General features: G+C 48.0%; 1 protein-coding gene across 5 annotated transcripts in view; it reads right to left on the reverse strand.

The window, feature by feature from the left end:
* ETV1 (ETS variant transcription factor 1) overlaps window positions 1–21,463 on the reverse strand; it is a 97,266-nt gene extending 75,803 nt beyond the window's left edge. Inside the window, exons 1-5 of one of the 5 annotated variants that reach the window (XM_078150645.1) lie at window positions 21,384–21,463; window positions 19,681–19,861; window positions 18,622–18,709; window positions 16,799–16,846; window positions 6,884–6,937 (exon numbers count right to left, since the gene is read on the reverse strand). In XM_078150645.1, coding sequence (XP_078006771.1) covers window positions 6,884–6,937; window positions 16,799–16,846; window positions 18,622–18,709; window positions 19,681–19,725 — 235 coding nt within the window. In that variant the 5' untranslated portion in view covers window positions 19,726–19,861; window positions 21,384–21,463. Of the gene's footprint in view, window positions 1–6,883; window positions 6,938–16,251; window positions 16,660–16,798; window positions 16,847–18,621; window positions 18,710–19,458; window positions 19,563–19,680; window positions 19,862–19,991; window positions 20,241–20,316; window positions 20,475–21,383 lie in introns of those variants that run through there. The other 4 variants (XM_020999994.2, XM_078150644.1, XM_078150646.1 and 1 more) reach the window with 4 other exon arrangements.
* Between the last annotated feature and the right edge of the window lie 1,802 nt (window positions 21,464–23,265).

A 23,265-nucleotide genomic window follows, 5' to 3' on the forward strand; every position in this document is an offset into this window, starting at 1 on the left:
CAAAAGCATCCTGTTTTCCCGCTGACATTTAATTTTATTTCAGAAATACATCCCAAGAGAACTCATTCAAGCCATCAGCAAACAGCTGCAGACCTGCCGAAAGGTCCTTGGGGTCTTCTGGTCCTACCCGCCACATTTGGAGCCTGGTCCTCTCAATCCACATTCAGCATCCTTTCTCAGCACCAGAATATCTCAGTTTTGAGTGGTAGAAAGCAGATTCATAGGCCATCATTGGGTAGAGGAGTGAGGTCCTCATGGGGAAACCCTTGGTGGCCCTCAGAGATGTGTCACTGGGGGCACTGGTCCTGCCTAGCCATGTACAGTCAGCACCTGCTATAAGAAGGCACACATCTCCTGCAAATGTTTCTTCAAAAGACCGTGTGTGTGTGTGTGTGTGTGTGTGTGTGTGTGTGTGTGTGTGTAGATAGAGATACACACACATTACATATATACATATGTGTATATGTGCATGTCTATATATGCACACATATAACATACACATATATGTGTATTCAAACAAAAAAATAAGGAATGGCTCCTTACATGATGAATAGATTCAGCCCTTAGGAAAGTGAGTTCCTCTGGCCCATTTGAAATGATTCCATTTACATCCAAAAAAAATGCCAATTTATATAAAAATTAGCTCTTAGAAAGAATTACAGTCTGAGCTGCAGTCAGGAAAGGAATGCCCCCACCCCTGCTGGGCTCCCAAGTCTGCTCCCATCACAGAGCAAAGGTGGCCGCCAAATGCTCCCCTCATGCATTTTGAGGGTTGGGGATCCCGATTGGCCACAGTTCTGCTGACTCTTGACAGCATCACATCTACTCCACAAAGAAAGCAGTGTCCGTGGGCATGTGTGTGCCTGCCTTTTTACAGGTGCACTGCCTCTCCTGCAGAAGGACATAAGGCAATCATGGGGGGTTAGGGGCTGCAGCGAGGAATGTTCCAATGGGAGCGCAGAGCTCGTACAGCCCTGGCCCGGCCCACCCAGCCCTTCACTCCCTCCTTGTTTACTGAGCAGGAAGAGACCCAGGACAGAAACGAGCTACATACTGATGGATGTGAGGTTTCTTAAATGCTCCACAAATCAAAGCAAAAGCTGAAATTGTCCTGTCCCGGCCCTAACCAAACTGTTCCAGGCTTCCCTCCTCACCTGGGAAGATTGGCTTCCTCAGCCCCAGTTATCGCTCAGCTGGGATCCGCATAGAGATGGAGGACAAAGGCGCATTCCGCGCCTTTAGCTCCCACCAACGCAGGGTCACCAGGACCTGGAGCCTGCCGGCCTTCGGCACAGCCAGAGACCTAACTGAGCTAATCAAGGTGTGAAAGGCAAACCCCACCCCTACAACCTACCACATCTCTCAACGGGTGACTAGACTTCCTTTTTTATTACTAGACGGTGTCTGCCCTCCACAGCTCCAGAGCTCCCTCCGTCTTCCTCCATCGCCTCCCCTCTCCTTTCCACCTCGAGTCATCTGCTTTTCCAGGGCTAGCATACCCTTTCCCCCTACTGTCTAGAATCCGTGCCTCCTTTTCACCTGGGACCTGACTCCATGGAGCATCCCTCATCTCTCCCTCCAGTCTTTCTCTCTTCAAATCTCTTATTCTCTTGCACCATGCCCCCAGCCACCCCTCCGGGCAATCACAGGTCAAGTCCTGACAATTCTATCACACAATGATCATCTGCTCCCCTCTGTCGCTAGGGTGCCTCCCCAAAATGATCCTGAAATGCCTTCCCTGGCATCCAGGTATACAGGTACATGGGGGCAGAGGCCTCATTTTGAATCTCTGGCCCATCGGAAATTCTTAATCAACACTTGGTCAACTGAGCCAGCACTGATGTTGCATCTACCATGTAACAGCCACTGTCTTAGACACTAAGAATATAACCCCAATTATGCCCCCTCCCCTCAAGAGGCTTACAATCTACCTCCTAGGCTAACACTAAGTCATGATGCTGAAATCTCTTCTCTGCCCCCTGCCTCCTGTCTGTCTGTCTTCCACATGAGCTCACAGCCTCAGGAATAGGCCCAAAGCACAGGCTGCTCTTCCACCTCCAGGAGCTCCTAGGGCACAGCAAACTCAAGAGCTTGGGCTCAAGTCTCCTCAGACACAGGAGCATTCCAGGCTCCCTGGCAAGATGCTCCAGCCTGACCTTTCTGGACTCACTTCCCACCCCTCCCTTCAGTCACTGACTGTTCCCCAGTCTCACTTAGCCCTCTCCACCTCTGGGGGCTTTTTCATGGTTCCCCCTGTGGAACGGTCTCTCCATCCACACCTCACCCCTCCTCCCATCCACACCTCACTCCTCCTGCTGCTGCTGCACCTTCTGCCTCCCCTGTCCCTGAACGAGGCTCACCCCAGAAGTGCCAGAGACCCCTTGTTTCCAGCTTGTCCCAATGAACCATAGCACCCTACTGTGCATAGAAGGTAAGAGAAGAATCAGAAAGTGCATCCGTCTGAGAGTCTGCACCTCCCTTCCCTCGTTCCCTCTCTTTCTGTTCTCTTCTGCTCCACAAACAGCTGATCGACACATGCTGGAAATGATTCTACATTCCACGACCTTGGCCTTGGGGGGAGTCACTTGGCCAGTAGTTTTAGCATTATGTAGGAAAGGAGCTCAGTAAAAATCAATGGGGATGAAGATGAGGATGATGGTAATAATATTAGTCCTCAGTTATACAGACCTTCAGCATTTTCCAAAGAGAGGGAACAGAAAATGGTACATACCAGCTGTGTATGAAACACAATTTTCTAAGACTGAAAGTGGTGAAAGGGCTACAGACCGACATTGGTAAAAACGTGTCTCACCAAGGGTTGCCTTCACTGACGAAATCACAGGCCTGGACCTCCTGTTCCCCACCCTTCAAATATATGCCTGCAAGTATACGTGCATACATGCACATATGTGTGTAAACATGTATACATACATAACACATGATCTCATTTGTTTCTTACAACAAACCACCAAAAAGAGGTGCTGTGATTATCTCCATTTTACAAGTAAAGAAACTGAGTCTCAGGCTCAGGCAACTGATGGCACAGTGGATAGAGTGTCGGGTCTGGAGTCAAGAAGACCTGAGTTCAAATCCAGCCTCAGATACTTACTGGTTGTGTGAACCTGGACAAGTCACTTCACCACTACCTGCCTCAGTTTCCTCATCTGTAAAATGGGGATAATAACAGCACCTCCCTCTAAGAGTTGTTGTGAGGCTCTAATGAGATAGTAATGATAAAGCGCTCAGCACAGTGCCTGGCACATAGTAGGTGCTATATAATTGTTAGCTATAATATTGTCATCACCATCATAATCATCATGTGACTAACCCAGGGTCACACAGCTAGAAAGTGACATAGCCAGGATCCCAACAAGTGTGACACTGCTTCCCTCAAAATATTCCCCCAGGATTTGTGGAAGGGCTAAAATCCATTCCTCTGTCTTCATGGACAGCAAGCAAAGTGCCCCACCCCCACCATATTACAGAAGAGGAGACTGAGGGTTCACAGAGGCCAGTGGCATGCCCAAGAATGCATTAGCAGAACTGGGCTCTGCCCCAACGGTGGCAGGCACCCAGCACCGCTCACTCGACCACACTGCCTTCCCCCCCATCAGCTGCTGCACCATTCTGAAAACCACTGGACAAACAGCCCTGTTGCTTCCCAAACTGTCTAATCTCAACTACAAGGAAATCACCTTTCTGCACATGAACTGAACCCAGGCAAGCTGCATCTTCTCTGTGTTCGAGAGTCATCGAGGATGGCCAGCCCCCCCCACTGCAGAACCGAGTCGCCCCTTTCAGCTTCTTCCCTCCAGGCTAAAGAATCTGGACTCCTTTTCCCTCTCCTTAATAGCGTCTTCTTTTTTACATGAAAAGATATTAATGCAAGCAAATGACAAGCCCCTAAGTGCCCACCGTGTGCCAGGCCCCTCCCCCACAGTGGCCTTCAAGGAGTTTCCAGATTCCTTCAGTAAGTAACTGAGGGGCCTCAGAGACCCCCACCGAGGATACTGGAGAGTCAGGGCGAGCCTCTGGGTCTGAGCAATTTCAGCAGCAGCAGCTGCAGCAGCAAAACAACATTCAGATAGCCCTTTACAAATGCTATGTCATCATAACAACCCTGGGAGGGGTTGTTTTTAGTGCCCATCTTACAGATGAGGAAACTGAGGCAGAGAGAGGTGACAATAACTCACCTGGGATCACACCACTAGTAAGTGTCCAAGGCTGGATTTGAACCCAGGTCTTTCTGACTCCAGGCTCAGCACTCTGCTCAGAAAACTGCTCTGGCTAGATGAAGGATTTTTTTTCCCCAAAAAACAACCGAACATACGGCTATTGCTCTAAGGTGTAAACATGAAATATTTTCCAAGTCAAAAAGACTCTAAAAATATTTTAAATGTTTTGTTGTGAAAAAAGAAAAACTGAAAAGTAGCTCTACCTTGCCTGGCAATTGCGACTAAGCCCCAGGCTTCACTAATTAGGCACAGTGGGTAGAGATCAGCCTCAGGGCTGAAAGTTCTGGGTTCAAGTCCTGCCCTCTGAACACTCTAGCTGTGTGGCCCTGAGCAAGCCCTGTGACCTCTGAGGGCCTTCCAGGCAATTCTCTACAAATGGACTTGATAGAAGGGTGGCGGATTGGAGCTAGGAAGGAGTTTCCTCACGTAGGACTTCCCCTGAGTCCAGGTCCTAGCCCCTGCAGGACAGCATTATAATAAACGAAGCCAACAGAATATAAGGCAACAGAAAGGAATGATTCATTAGAGCAAAGAGGTGGCAAAAATGCCATGAGGAGAGTGCTGGACTGAACTCCGGAAGGTCTGGATTCAAATCTTGCTTCGGCTACTTGCTACTGAGTAACCCAGGCAAGTCACTGAACTCCAAGCCTCAGTTTACCCATCTGTAAAATGGAGGTGACATTTGTAACATCTGCTTCACTCTTGGGATCCTCAATGGTGATGAGGTACACCAAGAAGCCAGGACCCTGAAGCAGTCTAGAAGAGCCCCTTACCATCGACAGCACAAAAGACAAGGTGGCTCACTTCCCCATTTCTTCATCAGCATAACGCAGATAATGAGTTTGATTTCCTTGGGAAAGTCACAGACCTGGACCTGTGCTGACTGGCAAAGGGGAGATCTTAGACCCCTTAGACAGAAGAGGAAGCCTCCCCCACCCCTCCTGCTAGAGGGTCAGACACGGCTCCTCCTCCATGGGCCATGGAAAGGACCATGCCTGGGCAGCTGGAAGGGGGCTTAGTTCCCTTCCTTCCTTCCAGGCATCTTTTCTTGTCTTTCACTGAGGTGCCCATGAAAGCACTAGGGTGAGAGGCTGGGGGCGTGAGGGGCACACCAATCTCTTCCCAAACTACCAATAGGCAATGTGATGCCAGGGCTTGTAGTCAGATCTCCCCTCCCCCAACTCATCAGTTCTCGAATAATAATCATATCAAGGCTACTTAAAGTCATTTCATTGGGCCATTCACCATCTTGTAACTCTCCAAACAAAAATACCAACTCTCCTATTAGAATGCAAACTCCCTAAGGGCAGGGCCTGTCTTTGCTCTCTTCTCCGTACCCCTAGAACTTAGCAGATGCTTGGCACATAGTATGTGCTTAGTAAATGATTTTTAATTCATTGCCTGGAAGACCTGACTTCATAGCAGGCTCTCCACTTCCAAGGCCCACCCTCCCCGGACCTCCATTCGCTCACTTGAAAACTGCAAGTTTCTAAGGTCTCTCGAGCGAGCTCGAGTAACAAACAGTAGCAGCTGCCTCGGACATTTCTATAGCTCTTTAAGTTTTACAAAGCACTTCACAAATATTTTCTCATGCGAGCCTACAAATCAATGATCCTCGGAATTCTGGCTTGAGTGGTACAGTGGTGGGTGGGGAATGGGTGAGGGAGGAACCATTCTTGCCAACACTCAATGCTCCTTGGCTTTGCCACAGGATGTGACGCATAACTGAAAAGTACTCAGCACTCCCGGGTGCCACGTGCCCATCGTCTTGGGAAACTCCCACTAGTGGCCCAGCTGACCCTGTTCGGATACACAAAAAAAAAGGCTTTCTGTGATCTCTTTCCCAAACAAGATATTTATTGGTACTAGCGCTCTGTTCGTTGCTGCTTTCAAATAATACCTTACTCCAGGTCCCTGACAGGCGCCATATTAGTAAAGGAAACCAGCCACTGGCGAAGGAGGGGCCAGGCCCAGGAAAGGAGCACAAAGCTGACAGCCAGAAGCCGGTCACGTGCTGTCTCATGTCAACTCCAACACACAGAGCTTGGGGTGAAAAATAAAGTTTCAAACAGCTGCTGAGTCCCTGAGTCGGGGACTGAGAGTAAGAGACTCAGAAAAATTCGTACAAAAACCAAAGTCCCTGAAGCAGGTGGCACTGAGGTCATTAATAGAAATAGGGCTAGATGTTCATTAGTGACTGTAATAGAATACTGGCATTGCCATTCGAGGACCCCAAAGACCTCCTGCCCACATTGGGCAACATTCTGTCTCTTCCCTGGAGCCACGGCTACAGTCTCTCTTCCCCTCACTGGGTGCTCTACTGAGTACCCGACAGCCTGCCTGGGTGTGGGCACATCCCTGACCCTCTGTCTCACCACTTGCAGCAGCAGATGCCCATGGGAAGGCAGGACGCTTGCCAAGCAGCCAAACTTGACCACTGGGCAGTGCAGGGGTGCCCTCATCCCAGCAGCCCTCTGCTGTGGCACCCCACCAAACAAAATCACCATCAAACTGGGGTGAGGAAAGACCTGGCAAAACATATGAGTAAACAGGAGGAAAATGGGGACCGACCACAAAAGCAAAGGAAAGAGAGAAGAAGAAGAAACGGGGGGAGGAAGCACACAAGAGATGAGTCACACCGTACTTACAACTTTCAGCCTGATAGTCTGGGACAAACTGCTCATCATTGTCAGGTACCTGAGCTGAAGAAAGAAAAAAAAAAGAAAAGAAAAGAAAAAAAATGAGCCAAACAACCAAAGCATAATGGAGAAATAAGGTCAGCGGGGGTGGGGGAAGGGCAGGGAAGCCTAGCTATGGGCAGCTGCTGACGTCTTGGCGCTGCCACCCTCGGGGGGCATGACAGGGTCAGACCCAAGGAGGGGACCCTGGACCAGCCCAGAATCCTAGAGACCACTGGCCAGGCTCAGAACTCAGAGGGACACACCCTCACCCACCCTGCGGATGTACATCCCCAGGGCTTGGGATCCCACCCTCGGGGCTAGCTGCCTCTTGGGTGAAGCTAGCTGTCAGGAGTACAGCTCACCGCCCAGATGTTGCTGGCCCACAGGTGCTCCAAGGCTGATTCCAACATGAAATAAAAAGCCCCTTCTGTCTACAGGACACCAACAACTGCATCCTTTCACCAAAGTCTCTTCTGCCCACACCCCACCAGGCTATAACAGAAATGCCTAGGCAGTCTGTCTGGGTTCAAATTCTGTCCATGCAGGTGGGAAGGGGAGGAGGAATGCTGGGGATTATGGATTTGTCAATAATAATAATAACAACAAATAATAACTAAGACTTTATATAGTCAGACACTGGGCTGAGCGCTCTACACATATGATCTCATTGGCTCCGGGCCCTAAATCTTCCCAGACATCCATCAAAATCCAAGCCGTTGCTCTCCCTGCCCTGGATGTGCTTCAGCACTGCCACGGAAAGCCATAGTAAGCTACAATCCCTCAAAGAGAGGAGACTCGTTTCCCTATGGCCTCCACCTCCCACCAGAGGCCAAGAAGTTTCACAAAACAAAATGCCCATAGGCCTTTCGGGGAGTCACTGCCCAGACCTCTTCTGGATCGACTGTGCCTCCACCAAGATCTGGTTTCAAGGTGAAATAACAATTATCACTCCCCCCAGCACACCCCAGGCCATCTTGTCCTTGCAAACATGTCAAGAAGTCAAAGGCCCCCCATCCCTACCCTATCCCCACTGCTGTCTTCCCAGAAGACACCCCAGACAGGAAAGCCTACGTGATCTTTGCCGTCTCCTGTGCATGGACCCGACTCTCTAATTTGCTTTGCTTTCCTAGGCCTAAGAATTGGGCCCCAGGCCTTAGTTCAAGTGATTTTTGCTTACCTGTGCTTTTACTGAAAATGGGCTTGTTCCCATGGCCAGACCATGGGAATATGACGAGACCTTGTCATAATTTCCCCATGTTTGGCAAGCTAGACTTGAAATCAGGAAGAGCTGGGTCCAAACTCAGTGCAAAAACTTACTAGCCACGTAACCATGGGCAAATCACCGAGGATGAGGGGTTTGGACTAGATGGGGGACAGATAAGGCATTTAATAGGCATTTCCCATGTGCTAAGTGCTGAGGAGGGAAATAAAAGCAAACAGGCCAACCCCTTCCCTCAAAGAGCTTCCATTCCAACGGGGAAAGATAACAGATAATGGAGATCTGGAAAGTAGGGTCAGGGGCCTGGAAAGAGTGCCCAGAAAGGTGCAGAGCTGTTGGCAAAGAGGCGGCCATGTCCAGAAGAATGAGATTAGTTAAGAGTAAAATGATCAGAAAATGGTGGTCTGGTCTAGGCACTGGACGATCAAGAGGGCAGACCTTAGAATGGCGCCATCTCCAAGGTGGAAAGGCTGATGGGGAAGCATTGGAGGAGTCCCAAGAGTGAAGCGTTCCAGGAGCGGCCTGGAAGGTCCCTTTCAACTCTGGATCTGCCATCCTCAACAGTCTTTCTGCTTACAGGAGAAGGAAAGGATACCTGGAGACTCCTGCCACTTCCTAACACATAGATCCACTTAATGATTAATCTGGCCTTCTACCATCTCAGATTCAGATTTGTCCAAGACAGCTCCTTCCCATAAAGCACTTCTCTATTCGCCACCTGTATCCTTGCCCAATTAAACAACTCGTCCAGAGAGTTTATGCTTTTCCCTCCTCTGCCCAATCTGAGAATGTCTACACCCAACAAAGCCAAGGTCATCTCCTCCTGAATTATTCTTGAAAGTAAGGGCTGTCATTCCAATTTAGCATCATCCTCCGAGCTCCTCAGAATATTTCAAAACTAGAAAGCAGGAAGACTCCCGTCAACCGGAGACCAGCTCAACAATCCATGGTACAGAAATGTGGCCGACTGTGAATTACTGAGCTGGGAGAAATGGCCGATGGGACAAATACAGGGAAATACCACAACAAGAATAGTGTGAACAATAACAACAACCCTGCCCCCTTGCCCCGCCAAAACAAATCAAACCCGATGCTGCAAAATCATAAAGAGCAAGCCCCGCTGGACAGGAGTCACGGAAGGTGCCGCTGCTCTGCTGAGGTGGGGGTCTACAGGGTCTGTACATCGACTGAATGTATTTTCAGACTTTTTCAATGTATTGATCAATTCTACTGATTTTTTTCCTCGTCTTTTTCTGCCTTTAAAAAATATTACTTGTGATATGGGATGGCCCTCCAGGAGGGAGAGGAGAAAGGAGGAACATGGTAATATTAAAAAAATACATCAATAAAACCTGAGTTTAAAATGTGTTGATTTTTTCCCATTAGTTAGATTTATGAATTATGAATGGGGCTTTAAAAAATCACACCCCAAACATAAGTTTATTTTAATAACAATTTAGCAACACCTCATAAAGCAGAGTCAAGTGGCAACTATATTTTTCTCCATCATCCTGAGTCTCAGACCACCTCTGATGAGGAGTAAAAAAGGGGGAAGAAAGTCATCTGCTGCACTCCACCCCCAGCCATGCTTTATAAGAGACGGCATTTATAGGAACCTGGTACACATGCAACATTCCTCTACCAGAAGAGTTAGGAATGACCTGTGAGTAATAGATTGAGAAGTCTCATATGGGGGACTGCCTGCGTTGGTATGTACCAACAAAAAGAATCTCCCGGCCAGTCTTCACCATCCTTGGTGTGACATCTGCAACATTGCACACAAAGTATTGGAACATTGGTGCGTGGGTATGCTGGGGGACGGGGCAGGCATGTACACGTGAGCCAGAGAAGAGGTGTGTGAAAGAATGACAGAAATTAGGGACCCAGGGGGAAAAATCGAGTCTAAGCCTTGAATTCTATCCTCCCATTCAAGTTCTCAGATAATAGCTGCTTACGCACAGTTTGTAAAAGGAGTAAGGAGAATTGATGGTGGCGTACAAACTCTTTTTTTGAAGATACCAAATAAATAGGCCTCACACTTACGCCTGAGCACATCACAGAAATCTAACAAAAAACATATGACTCACATTTTCACAGGAGCTAATCTTAAGAAAGTGAATAGAGCAAGGGAACCAGCATTCTCCTGAAATAGACAAGGGCTGTTGTGTTTGTGTGTGTGTGTGTGTGTGTGTGTGTGTGTGTGTCTGTCTGTCTGTCTGTCTGTCTGTCTCCAGTTCTAATGGGATTAGAAGGAAGCAGTTAACCAAAAACCATAACTTGGATCCAAGCAAGGAAAATCTGATAAGTCTCAGGGCAAGAAAGCACGAACTTCCTTCCCATTCTCCAGTAGGGCCCAGACTTCGCTATTAGGCCAGGTCCAAAATGAAGCTTTCTTAGGCTAAGTCCAATGAGACCAGTAAGATCTGGAAACTGAACCAGGCAGGGCAGCATCAGGGAATGGACGCCAGACGGTCCTCGCTATCAGCCAATGGGAAACGTTCTCACAACGATCCCATGGAAGATGAAAATGTTTCCCCTCGTGTCTTAATTATGGGGAGAAGAGGAAGGGAAGGCAAAGGGGGAAAAGACAGACCAAAAGACCAATAAAAGGCTTTCAAGGAGATGGAGCCTGTGGATTTTATTGGCAATAGCCTGGCAGCTCTATTAGTACATTCCACATTAAGAGACAAATAGCCACCCAGTCTCAGAAGCTCTTCCTCAAAATGATCAGAATTTGCACTCTCAGCTATTTGCTTCAGCCTCAATGATTATTACCAAAAGCCAACACCTTACCCCCCCTTTCAGCACTATATGGGGGTGGAGGAAGGCACAACACACAGAAATATTAATTAGAATTTGCATACCACAGGAGCAGCAGCAAACCCTTCTTTCTGTAGTAATGCTTTTTTAATTAATGTCCTCTTGCAAAAAGAAAAAAAAAGAAAAAACCAACAGTTATGTGAAGCATGATCTATCTGTTTCCAAATGGAATAGAAATTAGTGCTTAAGAAAAAGTTGGCATTTAAGTATCTTACACAATCAGCTGTTTATTGAAAAAGAGTAAGAGCCTGGTTTTCTTTTTGAAATAGGAACCCATGGGCTGTTTTTTTTTCTTTTTTTGGGAGGGAGGGGAAGGGGCACAATCCCCAAACCTCAGAGCCCACGGCCGTGCCCCACCAGTGCCAGTAGTAAAGGGGTTAATGTTTAATTAAAACCAGCTCCAAGCAGTGAAACAATGACCCGGAGCCAAACGAGGCAGAAGATGTATGAGTCATTCTTTCTGCTAGTGAATGAGACAGCTGATCTCCCAACCATTCCTCAAGACAAGCAGTCAGGACTGGAGGCCGGTCTCCATTCACAAAAACCCAGCCAGGCCAGGCTGAGCCATGTGGGCCAGCCGCAAGCGTCTCCTGTCACACCCTGCCAGAGCGCTGCAGTCAGGAAACTTGAACTCTGGGCAGTATAAACACCCAAGGCTTACGGCTTTTGTCTCCCCACGGAGCCCAGGCCCAGCCCAGGAGGCAGCCTGTCTGAGAAAAAGGGAGCAGGAGGAAAACCCGGAGGCTTAACCCCTTCTGGACAGAGCCAATTGCCCCCAGGAGGCCAGATTCCCAGAGGCCCCTGTGGCCAGGAGGTTTGCCTGCCCAGTGGGTAAGCGGCCTCCTCCACAGCTGAAACAATGTGACTCTGTACGAGTTAGGTTAGAAGACGGCAGGCTGGTGGAGAAACTTTGCTCCATAAACTCCGTCATGAAACCCAAGAACAATCATTCCCCCCACCCCCACCCCAGCCCACAGAGCAGGGCTTTGGCTAATCCCCAAATCAAGCTTTGGGCCATGGAACAAAATCATCATGAGTCCACTAAGCCTGGTTCAAGGCTACATCCGCTGGTAACACACAAAACACAAGCATTAATTAATGCTCTAGCATAAACACGGGAAGGAGACAAAAGGGAAGCACTTCCCCCACTGCAGAAGCTCCTTAAACACATCCCTACTTTCTACGCCCAGCCTTCTTCAGTTTCAAAACAGCCTCCACTCTCATCTTCGAGCTGATCTGCTGTGACTTGTAAAGGCGATGAAGGCTTAAATTGAAAGAAGACCCAGAGATCTCTTCCTTTCTTCTCTTCCTCCTCACGCCCTCTCCCACTTTCAAAAACTCTGTTAGGTTTTTCTGACCCTAGTAAAAGGTTGCCAGACTTTATCTACCTCCTTATTAAAGAGCACCAAAAAAAAAAAAGACAAATTATCTCATTCTTGTCAATGGCCCACTGGGAGGATCAATGTCCAGCGGCCTTGAACCTGGATGGGTTTCCAAGACTTCCCCAGGTCTGGTTTAATTCCCTCTATTTTTGTGGCAGTATCTCATTCCCAGGAAGCAGCCTGCTGGGATGCTCCTAAGGCCCTGGAGCTAGAAGGCAAGTCCTCTCCCAGGCTAGCCTAACCCAGCAATTTCCTGACTTGCCTGATGCCCAAATGGAAAATGTCTCCACGAGTCCAAGAGTGTCTCTGAATTCTAGAAACTCTCCCCTGAAAGTGAAACTTCTTTTGTTCCATGCCGAGGAATCACAGTCACACGGGTATTCGGGTATTTGTTCTCTTAACTATACAAACTGCTAGGGTTTTTTTTGAATTGTAAAGCACTTCTTTCTTACTGTGACGTGCATTAACAACACACACTCATCAACCCGATGCTTGGTTTGACTGAAATTTCGATGGTGTCATTTTGAACCCCATGTAAATCGAGAGGTACGCCATCTTTGGACATGCATGCATTACACGTCAAGAGTATACAGAATTTTTGTTGTTTGAATATCACCAAATCATTTCTCGATACAAGTTGAGAAACACGGATGAAGCACCAGAATGTTCAAGGCCACCCTGACTTATTTAGTGAAGGGGCAAGTAAAAAAAAAAAACTGTAAAATCTCCCCAAGCCCTGCCCCGGGGCCCTCCTTTGCAAGGGAGTTGCCCTTAGTAAGGCCAGAGGAGTTAAAGAAAAGTTATGGTGCCTGATGGGCGAGAAAACTCCCCTTGGGAAAGAATTCCACCAGTTACTTGAGAGTCACCTCCCTAAGTGTCAGTGGGCTGTACTTCAGGGTGTTTAAAAGTCCTTTGTTTTCCTCTTCACTTGGACCTCAGGTGATGAAATTTGTAAACAAATTTCTAGTGAATGCCTTACTCTGTTCAAACCCTGTCGGTCATGTTTCCTCCTGTCCCTGCCCCCTGCACAACGCTCGATCCCCGCACATTCGCCTGGCGGCAGTAATAACACGGGCAAGGTCAAGAAGTCAGTTTTTTTCCCACCCTCTAGATCTGTTCCAAAATCAAGGGATTTCACCAAGACAGACTGATAGGACACTGGGTTAATATTTGAACCAATTACCTCAAGTCACTGACTGACTGCCATCTGCCAACAGCAATCTAATATCAAAATACACACAATCAATAAAAGCATTTTGCATATGAAAATGCCAAGAGGAAGCAGCAGTGGCATAAACAGAACATAGGTACATGGCAGAGGGGGTTAGAATCATTGTCATCTGCCTCTTGACAACGAAGAACCCATCTTCTTCTTCAGGACTGGACAAGACCTGTTATCAATCTGCCATCCGGAGATTTTGACCACAAGACTTTTCAGTGTTTCGGATCATGGAAGTAGTAGCAGCCTAAAATTACCCTACCCTGAAATGTTTTGAGTCTGATTACTTAAAAAGAGGAAGTGAATTTTCATAAAATCTCCATGGGTTTGAAATTTTCTCCCTACCTTTAAACAATGTATAGTTATTTGCTTAAATCCCCCCCCATATTAACCATATAGTTAGTAAACCATTTTAATGACCACAATGACCAATTAATAAACAGACTGTGCTCTGCATTTCACTTATAAAAATTCTTACAGGAAATAGCAAATAAAAGTTTTTGAGGCTAAAGAACGCAGAAGGCTTCAGAGGGCTTTCTTTCACTTATGCTTTTTGGTCAGTCATTCTTTATGAATTTGCTGCAGATATATGCTTAATAAATAGATTTTCTAACCTGATAACTACCCCCACAGTGTTCTCCGCTTGAGGGAGAAGCCTGTTTGGTTGCCAAAGATCTTTATATTTTGTTTCGTTTTGTTTTGCTTTTTTAAAGAAGGTCAAGATGGCTCAAGACTTTCTTGGTCACTTTCCTGGATACAGAGTATCATGAAAAGAAATATGTAAACATGAAAAAGTCAGCCAATTTGGCGAGGTCCAGAATGACATAAATGGATAAATCCACCCTTGGATAAACAAGATGAATTTGAAGATCTGTTCTTGGCTAGAACAGTCCAGACAGTCAAGTAAGTGAAGCTAGCGTATGCCATTCTGACACCAGCGTATGGCAAATATGACTGCACACCCACAAACTTGCATTCAACTGTGAGTAGGAAGAAATAACACAAAAGGTGGACCAAATAATCGAACGATGAAGAAACAAATCCTCATTATTAAGAGATAATTAAACCCTTCTTCATCAACTGTTATAGCTTTATTAAGACATGTTAGAAGCAGCAACGCAGTCCACCCAAAAATAAGAGAATGTCCTTATTTTGAAAAAAAGTAAAGCAACACAGGCATTAGGGTCAGGGAGTTTCCAACAACATAGCTAACCTTAAGTACCAGAATGGGAGGATTTCTTTACCAGAGGTCTCCCGGCAATTCATAAAGGTGTTAGGATTCACAGCACAAATATTCATGGTTTCAGAATTAAAATGCTTCTGCATAAAACCCCATTTTATTTCAAAAATAGCAACCATACCCTCAGCCTGGGCTTATAGAGCTGGGTCTTTTTTTTTTTTAATTCCTGGGTAAGAATTTATAGAACCAACTTTAAGAGCATAAGGGAAAACTTGGATGGCTCATTCAAATCACTCATTCATTTAGCCACAGGAAACAAGCTCAAAACTATAAAAATGCACCAAAGCTGATTATATATCTATAAAAATATTTATAAGTCAATTATAGATGCCACATTTTTTAAATTCCAGGAACAGGGTTGCTATGCACACCCAAAAATCTGCCAACAATTATTTTTACTTGGAATCAGTGAGCATTAAACACTGTAAGAAGTAACAAAATGTTCCAACTTAATGAAGAGAATATTCAGTTATAATCCATACAGCAAGAAATTATCTCATAGATTTGATAAGTATTCTGTTACATTTTCAACTTTACAAAACCAGTAGCTAGAGGTCAGTAACAAAATAGGGCAAAAGAGATAAAGCAAAGTCACCTCTGGGTTTATGGGTGATGTATTATAAGAAATTCTATTTTCAGTGACCATCCAAATGACAGCTTCTAAATCCCCATATCCCTTATTAGTGTCTAACCTTCATTAGTGTCTCAACGGAATCCCTTTACTATAAGATGGTGAAGAGAGCTTTAGGGTTACAAACATTTACAAAAATAGCTAAAGCAAATATTCAAGCTTGGAGAATTGAAATGTCAACAAAACAAAGAAACTCACTTTACATGCTTCCAGCAACTTGACCAGGCAGAACTCTCGGGGGAAAAGACCTCTGTCTCAAAGCAGTTTAAAGTAAGAAAGCCTGACCCCCGACTCCCTTAGAAAATCCCATCCAGCCAATGCCACAATTTGCAATAAGATGGGCTTCAGTTGAAAGAACACCGAAACTCTAACTTCTCCCCACAAGTCCTCAAACAAAATCCATTCCGACAGGACAACACCAGCCACTTCTATCTATGCTTTATGCTGACCAGATAAAATGCCAAAGGATTTTTCCCCATCCCCAAAGAAAACAAACACCCTTCAACAGCAGGAACTTCTGCACTTTTACAGAAAGACTATCTCATTGTCCCTATGAAATACAGCCAGCATCACCCGGTGAAGGTGAGATCCCAATGCATCGCAATATTGCTTCACCTAATCAAAATTAAAGAGAAAATGCCTCCGAAAGTCTCCCTGTCTTCCGAGGGGAATTCCAAGAGAGGCACTAGCCAAGCCCCATCCCCATCCAACACTTGCTTGCCTGATGTACAGTAAGGAAGGAGAAGGTAGGTATGGAAAAGCCCGACTCGGCTCCCCCAGGCTTCCTCAGCAAGCCCTTCAGAGCTGAAGCACTTGATACACACCCAAGGCTCTGTGTTGGGCACAAGGTGGGAAGAAGACACTCGCACTCAAATCTTGAAGCATCCCGTCCTGATGAACCCAGAGCCACTAATTTCTGCCATCAGAAAAAGTGCTCCAACAGGACAACGGGGAACTAAGTGTGCGCTGCCTCCGCTTGGCTTCAGAGGAAACAGCCAGCCCCGAGCTGGCTCGATGAGGTCTCCTGAGGTACAATCATATAAACCTGATCAATTGCAATTAAAATCGGAGTCGAGGCTCCGAACTGGAAGTCCTGGTGCATTAGTTCTTGCCCAAAGCAGATGTGACTGGGAGCTGGAAGCAGTTTCTCCTGGTAATTTGTGATGACACAGGCTAGAGCAGCCCCAGAGTCCCCAAAGACAAACTCATCAGAAGCTCTAATGTATGCATGACACATGAGGTGGCTCTTTTAGAGCTCAATTAATTGGTCTGAACATTAAGACAGCAAGTTCAGGACTTTTTTTTTTCCTCTGGAGTTTCATTCCTCCCTCCCCCCCTCCCCAACCTTTTTGCAAGCATTTCCCCCCTTACCTTCTGCAAGCCATGTTTCCTGTAATTGGCTCAGATCTTGAAAGAGTTCTGGAAAAAAAAAAGGTGAAGACATAAAATAATATGGCAACTCAACCTTTAATCTTATCCTTCATGAAATGAAAATGTTATCTGATTTTTTTCTCTGACACACATGTATATTATATATGGAAATACCATTAAGAGAGATCTCTTAGATAGGGGGATCGTTTCTCATTCTGATCATGCCAATACCTGATATTTGCTCTGTGGGGACAGGGGGGCCATGCACTCAAGTAATTAATCCTTGCATAAAAACCAGAATCCTTGAATGTATCCAGCTCATACTCTAGGCACAGACAGACCATCACCAGGGACTGCCCCGGCCAGCCATTCTTTCTTTCTCCCTTGTAATAGACACCTTTCAATCAATCAATCTCTCTCACAGACAATGTGGAGGAAAAATCAGGGCAAAAAATAGAAAAACATTTCATGTATCAATCCTTGTGTCTTCAGAGAGACTTGGCCCTTGCTGTGGTGAGGGGCAGAGAGGTACACCTTTCCTAGAAAGGACTGGTAGGCTAGAGGCTAACTCCGTGTGACAACTAGCTTGGGGAAGAAGCATCATTCCCTGGCATACTGGTCACCATATCTACCAGTTTTGATTCAGCTGTCAGGAGTCTGTCAAGGGACCATAATCAGAAGAAAACTGTTATTTATTTCCAATGTCTATTAAACTTAGGAGCAGAGGAGCATAAACTTGGCTTTTCTCTGAGAATTAAAAAAATCCACAGTAGACTGTGTTCTGAATGGCTACGTGGGTTGATGCAGGAGGGTATTTTGAGAAACTTTGGAACTCAAAATCCTAACTTCAGTCAGCCAAGAATAGCAAACTTTTTGCTAAGTAGCTCTGTCGAGCAAGCCAGCATGAGGGATTTCCTTTGAGGTGATTCACCTGGCTGAAAAGTTTGCATTTCAGTTCATATTCTTAAAAACTACAGGAGAGATACTAAAGGGTTAATATTTAGCCGCTGCCCCCTGGGGGCCCAAGGAAGCTTCTGTGACATCAATTAACATCTATTAAAGACTTAAATAGGGTTTACAACGAACTGAAAGCTCCTAAACCAATCTAATGCCCTAAGAACTTGGTCAGCTTTCAACATTTTATGTATTTTTAAAACTGCATCCAGGTATACATAAAAGGGGGTGGTCTGAGACCCTATGAAGCTGTTCTATCTTAACCATATATTAAGAAATTTCTCCTGAGTGGGCATGAAAACTGTCAACATCTGAATGACCTCTCTCATTGGCTTCTACCACTGAGTTGGACATCTTCAAGTTTTTTCTCCCTTCCTTCACAGTTTTATTGATACACCATATGGGCTGCAATACTTGAAGCACAGCTATGGCTGGGGAGAAGGATGGATGAGTCAGGGAGGGATGGCACATTTAACTCTCCATTTTGCTATTTGATTAATCTCTGACACAACCAGGAAAAAGTACTGAAGTTCAGATTGTCACAATATGCAAAGGGCTCCAAGTAACAAAGTCATATTATTCTGGGCCAAAATAGTGTTTCTTTCTTTTTTTTTTCTTTCTTTTTTCTTTCTTTCTTTCTTTCTTTCTTTCTTTCTTTCTTTCTTTCTTTCTTTCTTTCTTTCTTTCTCTCTCTCTTCTCTCTCTCTCTCTCTCTCTCTCTCTCTCTCTCTCTCTCTCTCTCTCTCTCTAACATACAAACAATTTTGGGGAGGGGTAGGAGGTTTTTGTTTTTCTTAAAAGAAAACAAAAGGACAATACTTTTTTTTTTTGGAGGGGAGATGGGAAATCAGAACAAGACAAAACCTCACCTTCTGAGTCATGAGCCAGGTCTCTGTTAATGAATTTTCTTTTCCTGGCATTTGCTGGTTTCTCATTACAGCTTCTCCCACGCTGACTCTACAAATGGGAAAGATTAAATACTTTAATTTTTTTTTTTGGAACCTCTGATTGTCACATGCAAAAGTCACTTGCAAGCCCGAGGGGGGAAGACAAGTCTACAGGGCCCTCTCCCCCTCTCCTGACAAGGGACACCCTCTGGAGTCCTCCTTTTCTGGATCCAGCTGATAGCCAAAGCCGATGATGGGCTTTCTTTGGGCAGCCGAGCCCTCAAAGACTGAGGCTGCTGCCGCTGCTGCTGCGGCTCTGGCGGCTGCTGTGGCCTGAGGCTGATGCCATCTCACAGCATTTTATCCTGACGCATCTTGATGGAGAGAGATACATATGGAAGGCTCCCTCCCCAGCATCCAGCCAAGGGGAAGACATGCATTTAGCAGTCAGCTGGGCTGGGCTCTACTATATATCCATTTTCCCCTATTTTAAAGGACGGTGAATGCAAGAGAAGTTATTTCATCTCCACCCGCCCCCGTCCCCCCCCCCATACAAACACACGCAAAACAAAAACAAAATCCTGAAAACAGAAAGTGTCAACATTGGTCTCAACTTCATTCTGTTCAATGTGGCAGACAAACCCAGCCAGAAACTTTGACTGCAGCTGCTGCTGCCTTCCTCCTCCTCCTCCTCCTCCTCCTCCTCCTCCTCCTCCTCCTCCTCCTCCTCCTCCTCCTCCTCCTCCTCTTCCTCCTCCTCCTGCTCTCATCGTGTGCACTTTAACTATTCAAAAAGAAGTCTTAAAAATAAAACGATGCCTTATCCCAGTCCCTGGAAGGAGGAACGCTCATTCTGAAGCCTCGGCTCCTACAGGGAGAGTCGCCCTAGAGAGGCAAGCAACGAAGCGATCGAGCAGGGACGAGCCCAGCAACTCCCTCCCGGCGCCCCTCCCCCCCTCCCCGCGTAGCTCTCCCCCCCTCCCGAGGAGAAATAAGTCGGAGTCAAGTTTATAAACAGCCACTTGGGCGCTGCTCACTCACGTTGCTGACCAAGTAAGGCACTTGCTGGTCATAGAAGCCGTCCATCCTGAGGCGGCGGCTGGGGCCGTGGCCGGGCCGGGCCGGGCCGGGCCGGGGCTGCTAAGGCTACGCTGAGCTGCTTAGCAATCTACCTTCCGAGCATAGGGGACTAGGTTTCCTCGCGATCCAAGAGGCTCCCGACCTAGAAAGGGGCGCAAGGCAGCTTTTAGTTTCTGGCAAAGCCAGTGAATGAAAAGCCGGTATTTGCATAGCTAATTACCCGGCTCCAGTCCCATTCACAAAACGCACCCTCCCTGCGCAGCCTCCTTCACCTGGAGCCCCCGCCAGCCCCGCAGCCCTAGCTCGCTACTTTGTAGCAGCCGCGACCCACGGCCAGAGCCGAGACAAAGCGTCCGGGCCGGGCCCTGGGCGCTTCGCTCTGGGGGGGCAGCCCGTAGTCCCTGGGCCGGGGGTCTGGGCGTGCGCCCCCCTCGGCGTGACCAGCCTCGTAATGGCGATCAACAGGAGTTGCTTTGCACCTAACGGGAGGCAGGAGAGGCGGCCCGATCTGGCCACCCCCCTTTGTGGGGGCCGCCTTTGCACCCCCGACCGCACAAGGGGCCTGGAGAGACGCGCAAAGTTGTGGGCGAGACCCACCTGAAGGCCGTGCCAGGCGCTGGTCTGCCAACACTCCCCTCCCAATTTAATCCAAACATGAATCCTTGCCCAGCACCTCCCCCTCGGAAGCCGAGAGCGCCTCTGCCAGAGCTGGCTTTGGCGGTTCTTCCTCCGCTTCTCCTCCAGGGGCCTCCGAGCCAAACTGATGGATCCCTGCCTCCCATTGGCTCTCAGGCTCTTTCACTAGATCAGATTTCGGTCTGTCAATCAGGCGGCGCTCCCAGGCCGGCTCCCCCGTTCTTTTCACGGTTCCGTAGCCCTAGTCCTCTCCCCCGGCCCGGCCCAGGTTCTTCCTGATGCTGGGATCGCGGGATCCTTCGGCGCCCAGGGGAGAGGCTGCCCACAGGGGCCGTCCGCCCTCGGCTGCCTTTCTCCAGGGCTTCCCTGACCGGGGGCCCCTCCTGTCTCCCTCTCTCTTACCCATCTTCCGTGCCTAGGCTCTGGACTCAGTTTCCCACCTGTTTTGTTTTTTCGGCTTTACTTTCTAACTCGAAGTAGGGGTCGCTAGCTTGTTTGTGTAGAGCTGCTTGGATGGTGTATCTACCCCCAACAGATTGTGAGCTCCTTGAAGGCAGGGACTGTTCTTTTCCTCCCCGACGCTATGCACAACGCTTGGCACATCAAAGGCGCTTAATAAAAGCTTGCTGTGCCCGGGATGCACGTGTTCCCACACGTTCGAGTACGGGGATTTGGTTTCTTGTTCCTTTAGCTGCAAACATCATTCCCTGCATCCCTCTGACTCGGTGACTGGTTCCTAGCGGAAGGGCCCCTTCCTGACCAGCATTCTCAAAGTGCTGGCCACGAGAAAGGGACCTAAGTACCTGCGGAGGGAGACCCGGCAGGGCTGGAGAAGCTACAAAGCTTAGGGTGACGAGAAGTTGGGGGGTTGGAAAAGGAAGCACGAAGATGAGGGGGGTGCGGGGCAAAGGAAATGTGAAGTACCACACTACCCCCAACTCTGCTGGGTTAAATAAAATACGCACATCTGGAAGGAAGAGAGATGGAGGAGGGGCCAGACAGGAGGAAGAGAAGAGGGGGTCGGGTACCCGCGGAACCTGCCCATTTCCTGCGCTTTGTTATGGATGCTCCAAAGAGGAGGGGAACACCTTCAGAGACCTTAACCCTTTTGAGTCTTCCTGGAAGGGGAAAAGGGAAGATGGAGGAGGAGGAGGGCCTTGAGCCAGGCTCCCTCTCTCCCCCCACTCTCACCCCTCTGGCACGCGGGGTCGCCCCTAGTTTGGCCCTGAATGCTACTTTAAAGCTCGTTCTCTCCCCTCCCCTCCATCACCTCCAGTAGTAAAGTTTGCTTCCGGGGTGGGGGGAGGCTGGGGGTTCCCCCCACCCCCAGCAGGCACACAGTCTGCTCAGGACAAAGGCAGCACCGGACCTTTCAGCCGTCCGGGCCAGGGGCCGATCGGAGGCGCTCGCAGGCTGCCCGTCCGAGCTCCTGATCAAGGAGGCCCATAGGCTGGAGGGAGGGACGCGGGGAAAGGCAGAGCTGGGCAGGTTTCCGAGGAAACCCGGGAGAGGGGGCTGCCCAGCCTCGGGGGCGGGGGCTGCTCCGAGCCTCCCCGCCGCGCGCCGCGCCCCTATTGGCCGCCTCCGGCCGGGGGCGGGACAGGCCCCATTCACAAAATCCTGGTCCGGCGAGGTCACGTGTCTCGGGGGGAGGGGACGGGGGGGACCTCTAGGCCTCAGTATCTGCAGGCTGCGGAGTGAGACACCACCCCCCTCCCCGCCCCGTGCTCTTCGCCTGGGGCCACGCGGCCTCCTGTAGAGTAAGGGGCAAGGATCTTACCCCGGAAAGGACTGGGTGCGGGCGGAGAGAGTAAGAAGTTCGTCTACACTGCCTCTGGCAGCTCCGTGCATGAGTGCGCACTCCCCTGACCCCTTGGCAGCATCCTGAAGCACCCCAGGGTGCAGGAAAGGGCTGCCCTGGCATTTAAAGAAAGTCGAGAGAGTCGGGTGGGGGCCTGCCGGCAGCCCATTTGGACGGCACAGAGAGGCCCCGAAGTTCCCATTGGGAGCCCGCGGTCTGTTCTTGCCTCTGGCGCTTCCCCTCCTGTTTCTGGTAGCTCGGGAGCGGGCCCTCCATGAGCCCGGCCTTTTTCTAGTCCCTTCTCTGGCACTGAAGGGCACCGAGACGTCCAGGGACCGAAGACATCAGAGAACGCCAAATTAGGGGGTTGTTTTTCAGAAAATGTTGCCATTGTGAGAAAGGCTCCCAGAGACAGCTGTTCTGGCTACGCAGAGGGGCCGCGAGATTGGCCCAAAGTTTCCACTTTTGAAAACGAGTCTTTAAAATTCAGTTCAAAAAATGCCCGTCTTTGTGAATGGGAATTTTCCATTTGGCAGGCTTTCAGTCGCAGTGGCCGTACAAAGATGACTTGCTTGGGTTTTAAAATCACATTTGGGTTGAGAAATACTGGAAAGAAGACACTTTTGAGAGGAAAAAAAATAGCAGGAAAGGGTCATTTCTGGGCCCAGAGGATGAGGAGTCACTTTAGGCTCCAAGGAATTCCGGCAGGACTTGTCCCTCAGCTCCTTCAAGAAGGAAATTAACTTTCTTTGCTCTTGCTTTGTTTGGGTTATTTTGGTTTTGCTATCTTGGACCTGCTCACACAGTACTATCAATGGTATTCACTAGGAAGCCAGAGCATTAGCAAAAAAAAAAAAGTGGGATGCTGAGATTTTTTTTTTCATATTTTTCAATTTTAAGCCAAGTTATATGAATTATTTTTAATGACTAATGAAAATAAAATGCCCATTATTTTGTTCAAAATGGCACAGATCAATAAATGAAGCAATGGATTTTCATTAAAAAAAAATCCATCGACTCAGATAAACTTAGCTCACTTTAGCTGTTACAGAAACCCATATAAGACGGATTTTAGGGAAAAGTGGTGTGGCCCAGGGCTCAGGGCCCCT

This window comes from Phascolarctos cinereus, unplaced genomic scaffold (genome assembly GCF_003287225.1).
Source record: "Phascolarctos cinereus isolate Bilbo 61053 unplaced genomic scaffold, phaCin_HiC Scaffold_1;HRSCAF=81, whole genome shotgun sequence".
Classification (NCBI taxonomy): Eukaryota; Metazoa; Chordata; class Mammalia; order Diprotodontia; family Phascolarctidae; genus Phascolarctos; species Phascolarctos cinereus.